This window comes from Alosa pseudoharengus, unplaced genomic scaffold, assembly GCF_046254945.1.
Source record: "Alosa pseudoharengus isolate Yale_2024_CS ecotype anadromous, Long Island Sound unplaced genomic scaffold, YU_APseudo_1.1 YU_APseudo_1.1_scf_16, whole genome shotgun sequence".
Taxonomy (NCBI): domain Eukaryota; kingdom Metazoa; phylum Chordata; class Actinopteri; order Clupeiformes; family Clupeidae; genus Alosa; species Alosa pseudoharengus.
The window spans coordinates 20,143,595-20,161,939 of record NW_027468630.1 but is presented as its reverse complement, the minus strand read 5'-3'; the positions used below and the strand labels follow the sequence as shown (position 1 = coordinate 20,161,939).

Here is an 18,345-nt window from a genome sequence, read left to right as displayed (position 1 = left end):
AGAGCGAGTGCCTCTGGTTTCTGAATGGGCAGACTGTGCGAGCCTGCTCCATCTGTCCCTCGGCCGTCTCTCCCTCTGGCTGCGTGGCAGTTGGAAACTAACTGAGCCAGCAGCAACAACCAAGGGACCAGTCACCATGATGATGTCTCGTATGTTTTATTTGAAAGGAAAACGGGCTCTCGAGGGTAGTTTAAAATAGAATGATGCCACTCTTGTCAGTGTGTTAGGGTAGAGTGTGTCTGTGCTAGCTGTCTGTACTGTGCTGCAGTTTGCAGCCTGCCCTGGGTGTTGGTTTTTAAGCTGAAGGATCTCGCAGTGCCCAGGTGCCACAGTGCTCTGTGCTCTGACAGGAAGATGGATAGGGACATGTGCCACCACATCTCGTGGTCTGAATCCAAATGCTTCTCTCCGCAGACATTGGGGGAATTGTCTCGGACACTGGCTCGACAGATTTACGGGATGCATTGTCATGAGCTTTATAGTCCTGGCCCCCCATACGTAAATTGATGGCTGGCTAAATCAGGCCCAGAATGATGGCAAGTGAAATCAGGCCCTGGTCTGATGGAGGTGTGTTGGACTGATGGCTGTTCGTTAACATTGTTTGTCTTTCTTTGCCCAGCCCAAGCCCTAAATTCTTGTCACGCACAGACACCCTTGAATATTGTGTGCGTGTGTGTCTGTATGCATGTTTCTCCAAGAGCCCATTCACTTGAAAGACAACTGTGCATTACAGTGCCTTGACTTTGCCTTGCTTTTGTGAGCATAAATGCTTTGGAATCATTCAGGGAGAACCGATGAAATAGATTTGTACTTCCCTGAGCATTACATCTGATTGGTTTTCTTCGGAATCTATCTGTCAAAATGTCAGCAACCTCTCTTGCACGTACTGCTAATGAGGCATGCAAGCCCTCCTCCTGTTTACACACATTTAGTCCCCAGAACGGCGGAAGGAAGCTTCCCTCCAAATGTAAGCTGGTTGTTTTTCTTCTAGATGTTTTGCTTCTTTCTCTTCTTTTTGTCAAGTGTGGCTGAGTTCACGAGTATGAATGGTAACTTCCCGTTTCATCAAGCCAACGTTCGCTGGCAGTGAGCGATGAGTGGCGTTTTTGAATCGGTTCTTGGCCGCGTGGAGATGGGGGGGCTTAAACACTTCCTGTCTGCTCTGATAACGTAGCTGGCAAACGTCACCGCAGGCAGCGGGAGGCTTCGCCTCAGGATCGCTTACACCCCGCTTTTCATTTAAGGGGCTCCATGCTACAATGAATTAAATTTACAATTAACCTTTAGGGGAAGGTGAAACGGGTCTGGCCCCCAGAAAGCGCCGTAAAAGAGCTTATCTAGTTGCGTGCCATTGCTGCTGCTGCCAGTTCATTGAGCACAGCGGGAGGTGTATTGTGCTGCTCGGTTCTTCCACTGGGTTTAGCAAAAGCTTGATAAACACAATTAATTAGACTTTTTGCCTCGCGTCATAGCACGGAGTCAGGTGCTCTCTGGCAGAGGGCTGAGACAGTCCTGCTAACAACAACCCCAGTAGGAGACCTAGAGGTGTAGAGAAGGAATGTCACATCAATTACTCGCACGCGGCTTTTGCAGTTTTTGATGTAGCCGAGTTGTCGGTGAGTTTTTTTTTTTTATTTTTTTTTTTTTTTGCCCAGGATTCTTTATTCCGCTAGCTAGCTCCAGCGGCGTGCTGTTGGACCAGTCAGGCAGTGGTGGGATCATCCCAGTGGCTGGGCTGAGCTGGACAGAAGGGCAGCAGAGGCCATGTGAGTGGGGCTTTTTGCCAGCTCCTCTCGGCAGAAGGGGAAAGCTGCGTAAATCCTTTGCTGGCAGCCTGTCTTCACCAGTCTAACCCCTTCGCCATGACAGCTTTAGCAGCTGCCACCATCTGCATTGTCAGCCAGAGTTTAGCCTACACCTCCCTCTCTCTCTTTTTTTCTTTCTCACACTTTTGCTCCTTCTCTCTTTTTCGCTCCCTCTTTCTCTCTCTCTTGGTCTCCTCTAATGACATCATGGCCCACTCTCAGTGGCGCCCTCCCTGTCTCCCTCACTCCTTATCTCTGTCTCTGGTGGTGTTTGATCTGTTGTGTCTCTCCCTGCTCCTACTCACAATGGCAATCTCTGTCTTAGTCTGTTTCTATTACATCTGTCACTGCATCTTTCTCTAGCTCTCTCTCTCTCTCTCTCTCTCACACACACACACTCTCTCGTCTTGTGTTTCTGTATTTAGTAAACAACAGTGCATTGTACATTGAGACATCATCACATCTCAAACCCATTGCATTGGGTGCTGAGTGACTGAGCAACAGCTCCGGCTCTTTCCCAGAGTGCACTTGTTGAGAGCCCTGACATCTGGCTTCTGCTGGGCCTCTCCAGCTGTTCTGCTACCTGTGTTGCCCGCTAATTTGGCCCGGCAGGATCAAATGGGGATGGAGGAGGCAGGCTGTAATTAGGCCCTCCCCACCATCCCCCCAGGGTTGCCCCCCCCCCACCAAGCTATTCAGGAGCCTCAGAGGTGATGACCGGTGCGTGCATGCCCAAACCTCTGCTCCCCCACCCGCCCCTTGCCTCTCAGAACAAGCCCAGATCTGACCTCTCACCCCCAGCATTGTGCAAACCTTTTTCAGGGAGTCTGAAAAGCAAGCTCTGCAACACACTTTTTCCAACACCATCCAGGAGAACTTGGTGGTGGTATTTCTTTCTTTCTGGTCGCAGTTGCTTTCCTTGTGTTGCAGTGAATCTGTACGCCCTAGAAACAGACCTCACACTGATCCAGATGAACATGTCATTCAATACTGCCAAAAGTGTTTGTGTGTGTTTGTTTTTGTGTTCCAGTCGGAGGTGAAATTGCATGCATCATTTTCCAATTAATGAATCAGGAACTAATGTAGGCATTTACCCAGTGGGGAGCTGTCTGAGGGCTGCCGATTGGCGATTGGCCCTGTCGTTTTTCATATGAAAAGGCTGAAGCTCAAAGTTGCCCAGGCAAACGCTCCTGCAGGTCCCCCTATTGATTATGTTAAAGAGTCAGCAGCATCCTGGCACACTGCCAGTGACTGGCTCTTTGGAAACACAGACAGGACACATTGCACTTGTTTTTTTCGACATCATTTCACACGCCTTACCTTTTACAGAATTAATGGAAATGTATTAAGCACTGTCAATTATTGTCAATATTATAAAAAAGAGCACTTTGCCTTGTGGTCTTATAGTTTTAAGTTCTCAAAATAAAACCATGTGTGGCTTATTGTATTCTTTGAATGCAGTGTACTTTCCCTTAACCTGTGTGATTTGCATAAATTGGGTGTTGACTTGCTATTGTCAATCGAGCAGTGAAGTTAACAGTTAATTGCTTTGTTGATGGGTGTGGCTGCAGCACTTGCCTGCTGCTTCCATGCTTTTTTAGTGTTCCGTCTCAGCAGGAGAAAAGGGCAGGGTGTCCCAAACTTCTGAGGCCTTAATTTGTTTAGATCCATGATGCCCATGATTATATGTGCTACGCAGCTTTGCCTGGAAACTGGCCTCCTATTTTGTTTTCGTGTTTAATGACTTGTGAGTTGTGTATAAAGTTGATTCACAGGGCTAGCTGTGCCCACGGCGCAGTTCCTGTCCCCATTGCTTTAGCTCAGGGTGGCACTGCCACTCCTTAATGCCATGACAACAGACCACTGTGGATTCTGCAAGTATTTTGCAGACTGCTGTACAGGCTGTAATTACTGTAGTCAATAAAGAGTAACAAACAGCCAATATCGGTGCCTTTCTGCTTTAAAGAAGAGTATTTTTAATCCCGGCCCTTTTGAAGCTCAGGAACATTTTATTTACGGGTTCCTCCCTTTTCTGAAACCAGACAGACGATAATAATGGACTTGTCAGGTCCTAACACTGTATTTCATATTGAGAATAAGGGCAGCCTGGCTTTTTTGTTGCACTGACAAGGTCCCATTTTTGTACATTTCATGTGAAGAAACTTTAATTGGCTATTTTTAACACATTGTTTGGTTTTAAAAGAAAAGTAAGTGCACATTGCTCCTTCACTGTCCTATTCTGTCAGTACCCCCCACTCACTCAACTAACAGAGCTCTTTTGAAGTTGAGTAGATCAGGAACCTAAGAGCTCTGATCATATGGGTGTGTTGATGTGTTTTGTGTTAATACATGACACCTGCAGGTCACTGTATGTCTTCATATGGGATTCCTGTGTGTGTGTATGGCTGTTTCCAAGAGCAATACTGACCATGTCAGTCAGAACAAGTAAATCATAATATCACTGTAAATGATGTGGAGTTGCGCGTGGCGTTGTCCAGTGATGGATGGCAAAGCCCTGTGTGCCTCTGCCAACCTCTGGGGAAAAGTCCCTTGTGGCCTCCTCCTGCCCTGATCCTCCCACTGGATATTTTTAGAGAGGTGGGGGTTGGGGGGGGGGGGGGGGTGGCTTGTGGTACATCTCTCTGTTCCTGGGCCAAGCTGCTTGGGGAGCGGCCGCCCCAGCACTGGACACATTTGACATGCAATTCACTGCATCGGGCTTCTGCCGAGCATAGGAAAGATTATGGCTATTTCTGAAAAAAGACATACGTCAGTCAGTCTCATAACTAAGATTGACAGGTCACAAATTCTGGATGGGAACAAATGTATGGTGTCAGAAATATAAATGTATGGTGTCAGAAATATGTTGTCTTTGTGGAACAGTCCGCAGTTATATTTTTGCCTTTATTTAAATAGGACGGTGAAGAATGACAGGAAGCAAGTGGGAGAGAGAGATTGAGTGGGATTGGGAAATGACCACAGGTTGGATTCGAACCTGAGCTCCCGTGGGCACTTGGACCCCAACACCCCCCCCCCACCATTCTTGGGTAGATGACATTGTATAATACCTGACAATCTGGATAGTAGGGCCTAGTTACTTTTCGTAAGGTGATGCCAAGGTTGATTCCACCCACCTCACTGCCACTCGTCAACCCTACCCTACCCAATGAGTAATCACCTCATATCCTTGAAACTGGTTGTCAGAAAATGTCAAAATGTTAAAATAGATTACCTGTGAGGCTGCATACGTATTTTCCAAGTATCTGCCCACCAGTATTGAGGAATGTCTTTTGTGCATGCACCGCTCTGAGTTGATGTCTAGGCACAAATGACATTGATTAAGCTTTGGGTGTCAGGCATAAAACAATAACCAGCTCAACCAGTTCTCTAATCTTACAATAGTTTGATTGTAACTGAACCATGGTAGATTACTTTAATCCTTAGTTAAGATATGGATGCATCTTCTGAATAGTGTAGCTTTTGTCATCGCACCCAACCCCTAAATCTTCGTTTCAGCCTGATGCACAACTTCAGAACAAAGGGAGGAGCCCTCCAAGGAAAGAATGCAATACCTTTTGTTAACATACAGTTGCCATGCTTAGACAAAATTATGTCATTAATGTTGACATAGCAAAAAATTGACCCTTGTATTGACACAAGGTCCTACTTCCTAAGGTCGACCGACCACAGATGAGCAAGTTTCTACTCCTTATGTGGTAGTAACATACAATTGCAAAGAGTTTAACAATAATCTTTGGACTCCGATGTGAAAAGTTCAGAGCTCTGCTCCCGCTACTTTCCAGATCGGGAGCAGGGTCTCGTCCCTCTCTGTTCCTGGCTGATTCTGAGGCTCTGCGCTCTCCATGTCTCTTGCACAACAGTGCTCTGCCAGCCCTCTTAGCTTATCAAATGTCTGCCTCCGCCTGGAGCTTCAGGAATCCCGGAGAGGAATCAGGAGAACAGATACAGCCCTTAGCGTCCTTTGTATCCAGAACATAATTCTTTAGGAAAGGTTTCCGATGGTGTTAAATGATACAGTACTAAACCCTCTTTGAAATGTCTTGACTTTTGTCCTTTGTAAGTGATCCGAGTACATATAGTAGGTGGGTAGTACCGTATTAATACAAAGTCACTGGGGCGACCCCCGCATTTGTGTATCATCCAACTTAATTGGCAGTCCGCAGGGTCTGATTGACATGCTCAGAGTTATCAGTTGCAGATGGAGAGATTTTCTTTGCACCATGCGGCAAATGAGGCGCAGAGGCACAGAGTGTCCCTGGCTAAGGATCTGTGAATTATGTGGAATCGTTGCTTTTTTGAACAGAGTTGTTGGAAATGCAGCACCACTGCTTTCAAGGCATACGGCTCTGGCCTTTGCCAATAGAGAGTGGTGGTTATTACATAATCACCAGTGCCATACAGGGCCGTAGTCACCATAGACTTTGGGGGGGACGTGTCCCCCCCCCCAATATTCAGATGTGACCAAAATGTCTCCCCCAATATTCGGACATACAAAAAAATAAAGAAAAAAACGCTATAGGCTACGAAACCAACAAGTCCCGCCATCTGAAATGCAATCAAACGTAAATAACACACAAATTAGTGACCTATTCATGGTTTCAGAGAGTACACTGTGAGTGGTTTGTCCTGGAGGTTTTGCGTTTTTCGTTAGAGGCGTGCGCTATCAAAAGCTTCCTGCACCCTACTGCGGTGCAGGCTGTCAACAATATCGCAAAAGATACCGGTACAATTCTCACAAAACTTGTTGGAAAGGTGTAGCACTGTCTAAGGAAACCCCATTCATTTTTAAAGCCGATCAGACTCAAAGGTAACTTTGAAGCATTTTCCATATTGTAGCCTATTTTCTCGCAATGATAGCGAAAGTGAAACGTAGTGTCCTTTTATTTGAATTTGTGCGTGCCTGTGTCATTCATTTCTTTCACATGTCTTACAACATAAATAATGCATTCATATGCTAGTAGTAATGTCAGAAATGAACCGGTTTATAAGCCTCTTAGCTTATCTTGCATGTTACATTTAGATGCGCACTCAATCGCGCATCCATGCAGGCAAAACGTAGCACTCAAATGTGGCGACGGCACAAAAGTTTAAAAAACTTTTACAATGGCGGTGATAGCCTACAGTTAATGTGAATCGCGGACATTAACCAAAGAAAGGAATTTCCACCTCCATTCACCAAATAAAGGCTGTGTTTCTACATTTTAACTCAAAACGTAATTTCTGTCAGAAACCAGCCTATAATGCATAGGGTAACTTGAGGTGAGTCAGACAGAAGAGGGACCTGTCTTAGTAGCCTATATTGAATTCCATCCCTTTCAATCAACCTTAAAAATGTGTGATTAGCTGCCAGAATAATAAAATCAAAATACAGAATATGATTGGGCTAGGTCCAAACCTATGAGTAAGCATTCAGTGTAATATAGAGGTTATCAAAGATACTCTAGTTTGTATTTTCTTTTTAAAATATACATTTTGGAGACAAATGGAGTCATACCACAGGTCTATATCCAGGGATGGATTATTGAATGGGCCTACTGGGCCCAAGAGCTCAGGGGGCCCTGAAGCCTAAGACTGTGTGAAGTTGCTTCTCCGCCCTTCTCTTCTATTTCCACAAAACTCACAAGTCGTCATAATATAAAGGGTCATTTTTTTTAAAAATTCTTCCAGGGAAGTATGCCCCCGGGCCCCCCTATCTTAACAGGGGAGGGTTTTTTTGCATCTATGCCCAGGGGTTCATAATCCATCTGTGCCTATGTCCGTCAAAAGTTTGGTATATCCTAATTGACTGACTTAACTAATGACTTGTTTGTGATTTTAATAATATTTTTGCATGGCAGGAAATGTATTGAAGTTCTGTTCACACCGCACCACAGATTTGGTCCCCCCCAATGTTGACATCATGGCTACGGCCTTGGTGCCATACCTTATTGGGGTATTGAAAAACAATAATTTGTTATTGTTACGCCCTTACCACCTCTATGCTGGATATTTAGAACTGGTTGGTAGGCGGTCATGCCCACTCATGGAAAGGCAGACCAACTAGTGGTCCTGTCCTTGCTGAGTGCTATTGAATCTAACAGTACGTCCTGAAAAGATTAGAGTACTTCATAGAGATTATGTCTTGCATCATGTTACATAGATTATGCTATATTATAGATTTATATTAACATTCAAACTTTTTTTGCCACATTTTGACATTGCATACTGTAGGGTGTGTACACCCTGCAACTTGCATTCAAACAACATACTATCGAAATTCTCATGTGGCCAAGTTTTCTTTGACAGATCAACCCTACTCTGTGAGGCTCATAAAGGGTTACGTGTGTTATTTTGCTTTTCTCTTTTGTTTAAGCCTTAAGCAGGGGAGTTTTGACAATTCTAACAGAAGATTCTGTTCCGCAACAAAAATTCTATGTTGAATTAAATGAACCCAGATATTTTTTAGAACATTCAGTTTCCAACATTCCTGTCACACCTCTGTGATGGTATTGGCTTAAGGGTTAATACATCTGTGGAGTATTTTTGTCAGCCATTAAATAGACCCTCAATTAGATTTTCTTTTCTACGGCTCAGTCTCCTGCTTTTGTCTCTATCTTCGGTGCCAGGGGATAGACATTCAACCCCACATGTTAGGGCTGTGCTGACAGCCTCTAGGCTCTAACCCTTCATACTGCACTGAGTGAGTCAGGCTCAAATCACACAAGACACATTGCTGGACAACACTGTACAAACCCTTATTTCCCAGCACCAAATGACAAGTTAAATTGTAAATAAATAAATGACCAAACATTTTCCAGCCTTGCCACTATACAAGTGCCATACAAGTGCTCCATGGCCTCCAGTCCGAAACCAGCTCCATTGTTCAGTCTGACAGACAACAGGTTGGTGCAGAGTTTATTTTAGCTGTGTGGGATGTGGACTTGCCCAGCATGTTTGAATTGCCTATCAGGCTGGAAAGTGTCGCTCTGTCTTATCAGCCTCCCATCCACCCAGAGGACTGTGTGAGTCAGTGGTGGTGTGGGGGCGGTGGTGAGGGAATGGAGAGCTCTGGGGGCTGATGTGACCCCAGCTGTGTGTGTGTGTGTGTGTGTGTGTGAGAGCTGGCAGCGTGGTGAGTGTCATGGCACTGATGCCAAGCCCCAGGCTCTGCGTGAGTGTTGTTGAGGAGGTGGGCATGAGGACTGTGTGACATGCCCTCGCTCCCATCCGCGGACATTGGCACTCTTTTGTATTTATTTGCTGTGGCACGGACAAAGGCCAGGACAGGATAAGATTAGAATTTGATTGAGTTCCGTGGCCCTTTTTCCCCACCTCTTCTCCCATTTCACCTGCCTCTGACCCCATCCATCGACCTCCGAAGTCAGGGGGAGACTCTTCTTTCTCTCTCTCAATCTCTCTCTCTCTCTCTCTCTCTCTCTCTCTCTCTCTCTCTTCCGCAGCTCTCAAAGGCATCCGTGTCAGGAAAATCAATAACAGATTGACAGCAGCCTTTCATGAAAAGGAGAGGAGCATTCGGCCTTCTTTTCTTGCTGTGTGTTTCACACATCCTTTCATTCCCGTTGTGAAGATAACAGTCTGCCTTTTGTGAGAAACCCTCCACCTCCTCTTGGCTTTTGGGACTGGAAAGGGTGACATGAGAAGGACCTACATTTTTTATTGATGATGCCGTATTTTGTAAATATTGAATGAGCAGGACTCTTTTTTTTTTTTTTTTCTCTTTTTTTTTCTCTTTGCCTAATCTGGTCCCTGTTTATGTGCCAGGGCTGAGATGGTGGAAGTAGATTGGCTGGTTGGAAGTAGGTCAGCCGGGTTTTTGTCTGGCCTCAACCTCGGCCTCCATTGCCGGGGCGGTGAGGGTGGGTGTGGGGTGTGGCCGGTCCAGACTGGAAGGGTGTGTCTGGGTGGAAACGCTGGCGCCGGCCGCGCCATTCCCAGCCTGTTGGGTCCAAGCTCGGCAAGGGCCTGGCTGCACCGTGCTTGGCTGCCATTAAACTCCAACAGCAATGAAGTTAGAAAGACTGCCCCCCACACGCTCAGTCATTCTTCCATGGATGCCATGCTATGCTACAGTTGAACGTTTTTATAGAGTTCAAAAAAAAAAAGAGTAGAAAATAAAGAGACTCTCTTCTCTGCCTCCTCTCTTGTGCGGCTTCAGTAAGAAACGGAAAAGCATTTTTCACATTCCTGCCCCGCGCTGTAGTCATCGCACTGCTGTAATTTGAGCTCCATTCATATGGCGGTAGCAAGTGATAAGACTTTCATAGCAGAAGGACAGGCCGGATCTCTTATTCCTGCCTGGTGAAAGATCTGTGTGTGTGTGTGTATCTGTGTAATAGATCTCTTGAACTACAGTGTCCCCTTCTCAAGAGCCTGGCCTGTGCCGTGCATAACTTGATTTATTCATTAAGTTCATTACATGGACTGTGCGGGACTGAGGAGCGGGCCTGAGCCAGCGGTTGGGTTAGGGCAGGACGGACAGAAACATGCTGTTATTATGTCGCGCAAAGTGGGGATGTGGCTGCGACTAAGAGAGGTTTATCCACTATAGAATGTCTCCTTAATTAATGCTCCCTGACCCGTTCTAGTGTGTGGGATTGCATGTCACTCTAGCAACTGAAATATTTATCTTGCTGCGTGCTGTGAACCTCATTTTTGTTGCACATGCACTTGCTTTTATGAAGGGTGTGTTAAGGGTGTGTGGGCTGTATTAAATAGCTCTTTTTTTTGTTCTGTTTAATTGAGCAACACCATCACTTCATGTCTACTAGAGGGCATAGCTGATCTGTTGTATTAGCTTTGTTTTATTTCTGTTTGTGGTTTAACAATGCTACCGATTCTCAAGCTCATTTGTCATTTAAATGTTTCCTGACACTGCTTCAAATAAGGCATTAGTGTAGCCGAAGTCCTCTCACTGTAGCAGTTTTCCATACAGAGCTGACTGTCGTGAGAGCATGCCTCCACTCAGGCAGTCCGAATATCCTGTTCACAGGAGATTCGGAGGCTGCAACTGCTGCGATATTGAATGAACCGCTCCCACCCACGGGCAATGACTGACTAATCGTTGGCTTTTCATTAAAAGGTAATCTCCATCCTGGGACTTGATTAAGCAGTAACCCGAGTCCCCCGGTGTGATGGAAGGCAGGCAGTCGCGGGGGCAAGCACACAAAGGGTCAGTCAGCGCCGAGAGATCAACAGGCCGGCCCCTGCCACAGCCGCCGCTGGCTTAATCCCCTCACACGGCCAACACCCCCCCCCACCCCCCCCGCTCCTGTCACTGCATTTCTCCGCCGTGGTCAGTACACCACCCTCTAGCAGGCCCGTCGGCCTCCTCGTCTGTGCTTGGAGAGATCAGCGTCAAATGTTTTCAGTAAACACGTGCGTTATTTTGCTTGCCTATCTCCACTCGGCCGTGCGGGGCTTCGCCTCCGAACGTCCTCTTGTAGCGGAAGGAACTGGCTGGCACTTTTCCCTTTCACAGAGCTGCGAGGGAGTGCATGTCGACACAAGCCCCGGCGTCCCCGTTTGATGGTGCACCGCTCCGACGGTCTGTCAAATCCTGCTTATTTACGCCTACTTCCTTTGCCTGGAAATCACCTGGAAACCCACTTTCATAGACCAGTGGCAGGGGATATGAGTTGGGGTGAGTCACAGGAAGAAGATAGATTTTTGTATATCTTACTGTTGAGTCCTCTGTTGGGATGTGTATTTGGAATATGATTGTCCTAACGGGCATTAGGTAGCTCCTTATACCACTTAATAGTTGATGTTGCGCGTTGATCATGAATGCTGTGCTCTTCCCTACCATCATTGGATTCATCCTGGCCTTTAATATCCTGCGCTTTCTCATATCCTGACTCAGGGCTGCGACAAGCAGCCGCCAAGTTTATTTGCTTGTATTTTCTGCCATTTGAAATGTGTCTTTGTCATCCTAAGACTTGCGTTATCTTCAGGCCAAAGGCCTGTCTCTGTTGTTGGTTTATTTAGCAACCTTTCAAGCATCTTGACGCCTCCATTTTTTTCCTGTTCAAGGGTATGTGAGCTCTTACTTTAGGCAAAGATCTCTAACAAAGGAATTGTACGTGTTTGATAACTGTAGGGGTCCTGATGGATCAACTGACTTTGTTAAGCAATCTGAACATTGTTACTTTATGCTGCTGGCTGTAACGTTACAATAACATGCATAAAAGCAACAAAGAAAAGCTTCATCTGACAACTAGACATTGTAATAGGCACAAGAGCAGGCAGAACATGTGCGCAACATCAGCTCTTACTCCTTTTATAGGTTTGAAAAGGGCTAAGAAATTATTTTCAGATGGGTCCTTGTGTCTGGCAATTGCAGGAAGTTAGAGTTAAGTTTTTATCTGATATCACCCTTTCTCTCTGACATACAGAATGGGCTGATAGCTATGCACAGTAGTCTTTTATAAAACCTAACATTCATCTCAACTGGGAATATCCTCCCACTGACTGGATCCAGACCTCCCTGCGACTTTTTTAATGACTTCCAGTTGCTTTTATTATGCGCTGTTCCCACACTGGGCCTATTCCAGTACCTAAGGGGGAGCTCCTGAAGAGGCTTCAGCTCATCTGGCTCCTCATATATCCTTGGCCAGGATCCCTCACTGTAGTTCAGGGGATGTATGCGGGATATGGAAATGTCGTCTTGATAGAAAAGCCACAATATTGTGTTTCCTCAGTCCTCACAATGGAAGCTTTTCATGAGTCGCTCAATGAGAAACTCCGTCACGGCTGACTGTTTTCCTGCCTATTCTGACAGTCGGCTATTAAAACGATTAGGCGTGGAAGCAGTATACTGTGACTGCAACTGGGCCAATTAGGTTAACCTAATAGTGCCGGCGCTTCTATTTGCCATGAGCCGCGCCGCGTGGCGGTCGCTCTCAGGCGCTCTGTGGCGACGCGTTGGCAAGCCTGGCGCAAGTCTCCGCTGGCCTATTTCCTGCTTCTCAGGGCTCCTCGGCTCGCCCTGATGGATGGCATGGCAGGACGGTTGTTGACTCAGCAGAAACTAATGTCTCTGGACGATAGTTCACACACACACACACACACACACACACACACACACACACACACACACACACACACTCACTCCCACACTCCTGGACACACACAGTGAGGGAGAAGGAAGGAACAGAAAGTACGATACATTTGCACATGCCTCTGAAGGCATCACTACTGAGTAGCTGTTCACAACAAATTCTTCTCCAGCAAATAAATGAAGTTTATTCATTCATTTGTTTAATTAAAACCCACTGCATAATCTGTGCTGTTGTTATTATTATTATTACTATTATAATGAAGAAATCTGCACACGTACCAGGAAGTGGATAAGGCATAGAAGCTGCTCCTTCTCCTTTTAAAAGAGGAACTTAACACTACAGCAGTAGCTGTGGATTTAAACTGTTGAACTGTAAGAGAAGATTCAATATTGAGTGTGTATAAAAAAAGACGTGTGTTGCCATAAGCCCAGAATATTATCTATGCCTGTGAGTTATTGCATAGTCCGGTCCTTTTTTATATATATGCCACTCTGTGTACTGTATATCAGGCATATCTTTAGGAGTCTGTTGGTGACATTTTAGTAGTTGCCATATATCAGGAACTCCACTCAAGGCAAATGGCAAACACTATACTATTCCTGTGTATCTGACGCCTTGATACATGGCTGTAATTCCCCTGATGACTCTTCGCCCTGGCACCCTGACCATGCCTCTGGCCTTGTCCTCTCCGAACTGAGGGCACACAGGCCAGCTTCTTTAAAGAATCAGGGGGAAAAAACGATAGAAGACTGATAGAAGCCAGAGCAGCCTGATCCGTTATCCAAGTCTATTTCACTGTCTTATCTCCTGGCTTAAGGCACCCTTTGCCTTGCTGTAATTTATTTGTGTAGGCTAAAGAACGCCAGAAGACAATGGTATCAGTGTAGAAGCTGTTAACTTCACTCAGTCCAAATGTATTCATGGAGAGTTTAAGTTCACTGTGTTGGCATCCTCTTGGCCAAGTTGTATGTGTGTCATCTACATGTACTGTTTTCAGTTTGATAAGTTTATTTTGTTGTTTGTACAGTTACAGTTTGAATAATTGTGTGGTGTTATGCTTCAGATAGACACTAAAATGACAGCCCATAAGAATGGATGCAGTACCCTGTTCACTTTTAAAACAAAACATACACCTCTCTCTGTACTTCAGCCAACCTCACTGCCTCTTAACTTTGGCAAGAAAATGCATTAGCTGAAAGCCGTAGTTCTGACCTGCAGTCGGGTCAATGGCTCTGAAGAAATCATCATAATGAGTTATACTCCATAACAAAGCAGCAGTAGCAACAGTCGTAGCAGAGGTCAGGTAATTACGGAAGTCCTAACGGCCGCTGAGCGGCTGGAACATCCTGACGTCTGGCCGCTAGTCCGTGCTCTCAGCTGGACGGGGAGCGGCCTCTGGACAGCCTGACCTGGCACGTTGGCACAGAACTCAACCAGTCTGTCTCTTCTCAGAGCCCGCTGAGACACTGGCATCGTTTGCCAGAACCATTTGGGCTGTCAGGGATTGGGTACTTGTTTTATGAAGTGCAGAAGTGGAAGCACCTTGATTGAGACTGTTGTAGCCCCTTTCAAGGTCATAACTAAATGGAAAAGAAATTGCTCTCCCGAGGTTTCAAAGTTGTGTTTATTTTGCTGTTCTCCCACAGAGTTTAGTTTGGTATGCTGAGGCAACATTTGACTCATGATTTCTCTCTTGTTTTCTTGTTTTCTAGATGCAGCAGCTTTTCTATGAGAACTACGAGCCCAACAAGAAAGGCTACATTCGGGACCTGCACAACAGCAAGATCCATCGCGCCATCACGCTGCACCCCAACAAGAACCCTCCTTACCAGTACCGCCTGCACAGTTACATGCTGAGCAGGAAGATCGCTGAGCTGCGCCACCGCACCGTCCAACTGCACCGCGAGATAGTCCAGATGAGCCGCCTCACCAACACCGAGGTCCGCCGGGAGGACCAGCAGCTGGGCATGGCGCCATCATTCATGCGCTTCCACCCGCGGCAGCGCGAGGACGTCCTGGAGTGGGAGTTCCTGACGGGCAAGTACATTTTCACCTCCGCGGATGGGCAGCCTCCACGCAGGGGCATGGACGCCTCGCAGAAGGTGGCCCTGGACGACATCGTCATGCAGGTGATGGAGATGATCAACGCCAACGCCAAGACCCGCGGCCGCGTCATCGACTTCAAGGAGATCCAGTACGGGTACCGGCGGGTCAACCCCATGCATGGTGCCGAGTATGTTCTGGACCTGCTGCTGCTGTACAAGAAGCACAAGGGCAAGAGCATGACCGTGCCTGTCCGGCGGCACGCCTACCTGCAGCAGACCTTCAGCAAGATCCAGTTCCAGGAGGAGCAGGAGATGGACGCCAAAGACCTGGCCAGCCGCATCAACCAGGAGTCAGACTCGCTCTCCTTCCTGTCCAACTCCCTCAAGATGCTGGTGCCCTTCAAACTGGGCAGCTCCAGCTCGGACCAGCGGGAGCCCAAAGAGGAGCGGATCAACATCCTGGTGCCGCTCTCGGGCCGCTACGACATCTTCGTCCGCTTCATGGCCAACTTCGAGAAGATCTGCCTCATCCCCAACCAGAACGTCAAGCTCCTCGTGCTGCTCTTCACCACCGACAACGTCACGGAGCGCGTGCGGCAGGTGGAACTCATGAGGGAATACCACGCCAAGTACCCGCGCGCCGATATGGAGATCAAGCCCGTGTCCGGGCCCTTCTCCCGAGCTTTGGCCCTGGAGGTCGGTTCGGCCCACTTCACCAACGACTCGCTGCTCTTCTACTGCGACGTGGACCTGCTCTTCACCGCCGACTTCATGAAGCGCTGCCGAGACAACACCAAGCTCGGTGAGCAGACCTACTTCCCCATCATCTTCAGCCAGTACGACCCCAAGGTTGTCTACGCCGGAAAGGTTCCCAGCGACAACCACTACGTCTTTACAGCCAAAACAGGCTTGTGGAGGCACTATGGCTATGGCATCGTGTGCGTGCACAAAGGGGACCTGATGAAAGCTGGCGGCTTCGACGTCTCCATACAGGGCTGGGGACTGGAGGACGTGGACCTCTTCAACAAGTTCGTCCAGTCGGGACTTAAGCAGTTCCGCAGCGTTGACACTGGCATTGTGCACGTCCACCATCCTGTATTATGTGACCCCAACCTAGACCCCAAACAGTATAAAATGTGTCTGGGCTCTAAGGCGTCGTCGCACGCCTCAACACAGCAGCTGGCTGAACTGTGGTTTGAAAAGAACGATCAGACCTTCCGCAAACTGGGAGACAATGGGTCATCGAGGACAGAATGACCTGGGCAAGGACAAGGAAGGCCTGACGTATTCCTCGAAATGGAGTTTTTTTGTTAAAACTACCTAATTTATTTTTAAAGAAGAGACTTAACATGGATATATTTTGGAAATAACTTAAGATAAAAACACACACCAACATTCACAAACATGAGCACATCATCAAAAAAACATCATTTTTTAACAATGCAGACCATCTGCAAGGAAGCCTGTAAATGTAAGTGAGTTTTTGAGGTTGTTTTTGGTTTGTTTATTTTAAAGATCGACGAGCAGTCAGTTCAAAGATACTCCAGAACAAATGTTTAGTAATGCGGTGTATCTCAGGGAAATACACCGATAGCGAGGCGAATTTTAAACATTCGTGAGAGATGGCATATTGGTATTAATATTCATCCTAGAAAGGCTGTTGATTTTGAGCCGTGGTATTGGGTTTAATGTATTTTTTTATTTCTGAATGTTTACACAGAGATACATGAACAAATAGTTAATTTTGTTTTGTTAAATTTGGGGGAGGGAAAATAAATTATAGTGCTTAACATTATCATTAAGGGGCCTATGTGTTTTATATGGTTTTGGAAATTGGAAATAACACTGTTTTTTCATGGAGTTAGGTTCTGTTATATTATTTACTTATGTGAACACAACTGCTGGATTTTACTATCTCTGATTCCATTGTTTTCTCTGTCTAATTTATTTTAATATGCAGTCTTGTTTTACATTACTTGACTGAGAGTATGTATATTAGAAAGATTGTATTACCATCACAGTCATGCCTAGTGTTCTGTTCATGTCTTTCTCTCAAATTAATTTGATTTACCAAAGACCTTTTGCACAGTTGCTGTAGACGTTGATGTGGTTCTGTGTGTGTTTGTGTGCTTGTGGTACCGTAGCCTGTGTGTGTGTGTGTGTGTGTGCGCGTGTGTGTGTGCGTATGTGTGGTGTAGGCCGAGGTGCAGGCGTTATTTGTACTGTAGGAGGAGAGCTGCCTGGCTATGCTCCACCGCCTTCTCAGATCGCCTGTAAATACACCCTTGTGATCCTGATAGGTCTGATTGGTTTTTATGAATCTGATAGGTCTGGCTGATTTCTTTCTTTCTCTCTCTCTCCCTCCCTCTCTCTCTCTCTCTCTCTCTCTCTCTCTGTCTTTTTAAAAAACCGGTTCATTTCTGTATGTTGGTTTCTGCATCCACTCTCTCCACGGTTTTCCTTTTTGAAAATGGTTGTGGTGTGGCTGGGTGCAGACCAGCAGTCCTCCTCTAGTCTCGTCGTCGTCATCATTCCCGGCCCACTCTGGGCAGCAGCTCGGGGCTGCTTACCTCCCTGCTGTGGGAGAGAGGAACAGCCTCTCCCACCAGCTGGGGTTAGTTTCTTTATATCTGTCTCTCTGTGGGTATTTTTTTGTTTGTTTGTTTCTTTTTTTTTTTTTTTATTTTTTTTTTTTTTTTTATTTTGTTCTTTATGAACCCCAAATCTTAATGGGGAAAGTTTTATATTTAAGTAATAAATTTTTAAAAAGAAATGTTTTATCAAATGTGTTGCTGTTGATCTTTTCTTGTGCTATCTCTAATCCAGCTAAGCCCTTCTGCTGGACCCCTGTCGCTGGACTACTATACTAATTAACTCACCGCCGACACCACAGAGCCCAATGCACAAATACAGTGTGCGATTTCATCGGTATCTCATTCTGCCAAGCACCACAAATCACTTAAAAATTCACATGCAAAATAACTTAATGTGCTAAATGTGATAGCCTTCCTCTCAACATGAACTCCGTAATTTAGCCAAACACAACATTTAACAGTTAAGTTTACATTTTAGGGTAGATTTAAGTAGATCAGAGAGGAGCAGCAGGTTTTTCCACTCAAATATAATGAAATGGTTTCAAATGATTACTGCGTCTACAGCAACTGCTACCAGGAGGGGGGCAAGTGTTGATTTGGACTACCCCAGGGGTGTTTTTTTAACCCAAGAAACATTCCTCGCAATTATGAGGCCCAGGCACCAGTCAACAAGTATCACCTTTTTTAGGAGCGTCAAGTCTGTCTCTCAATTAGTTTATACATTGGGCCTCACGTCTCATAGTGGCCCCATGGTCAAACGTGTACTGATGGGGGTGTGTGGGCTTGACTCCAATCACAGGAGAACTCCACAGGAATGGAATTT

The 18,345-nt window shown here is 46.2% G+C and overlaps 1 protein-coding gene across 1 annotated transcript in view; it reads left to right on the top strand.

Annotated features, from left to right (window-relative positions):
- The window catches only part of chsy1 (chondroitin sulfate synthase 1), a 41,944-nt gene extending 25,641 nt beyond the window's left edge, over positions 1 to 16,303 (top strand). The window contains exon 3 of the mRNA XM_076287379.1: positions 14,596 to 16,303. Within this exon, the coding sequence (XP_076143494.1) occupies positions 14,596 to 16,185 (1,590 nt within the window). The 3' untranslated portion in view covers positions 16,186 to 16,303. The remainder of the gene's footprint in view (positions 1 to 14,595) is intronic.
- Positions 16,304 to 18,345: the final 2,042 nt, after the last annotated feature.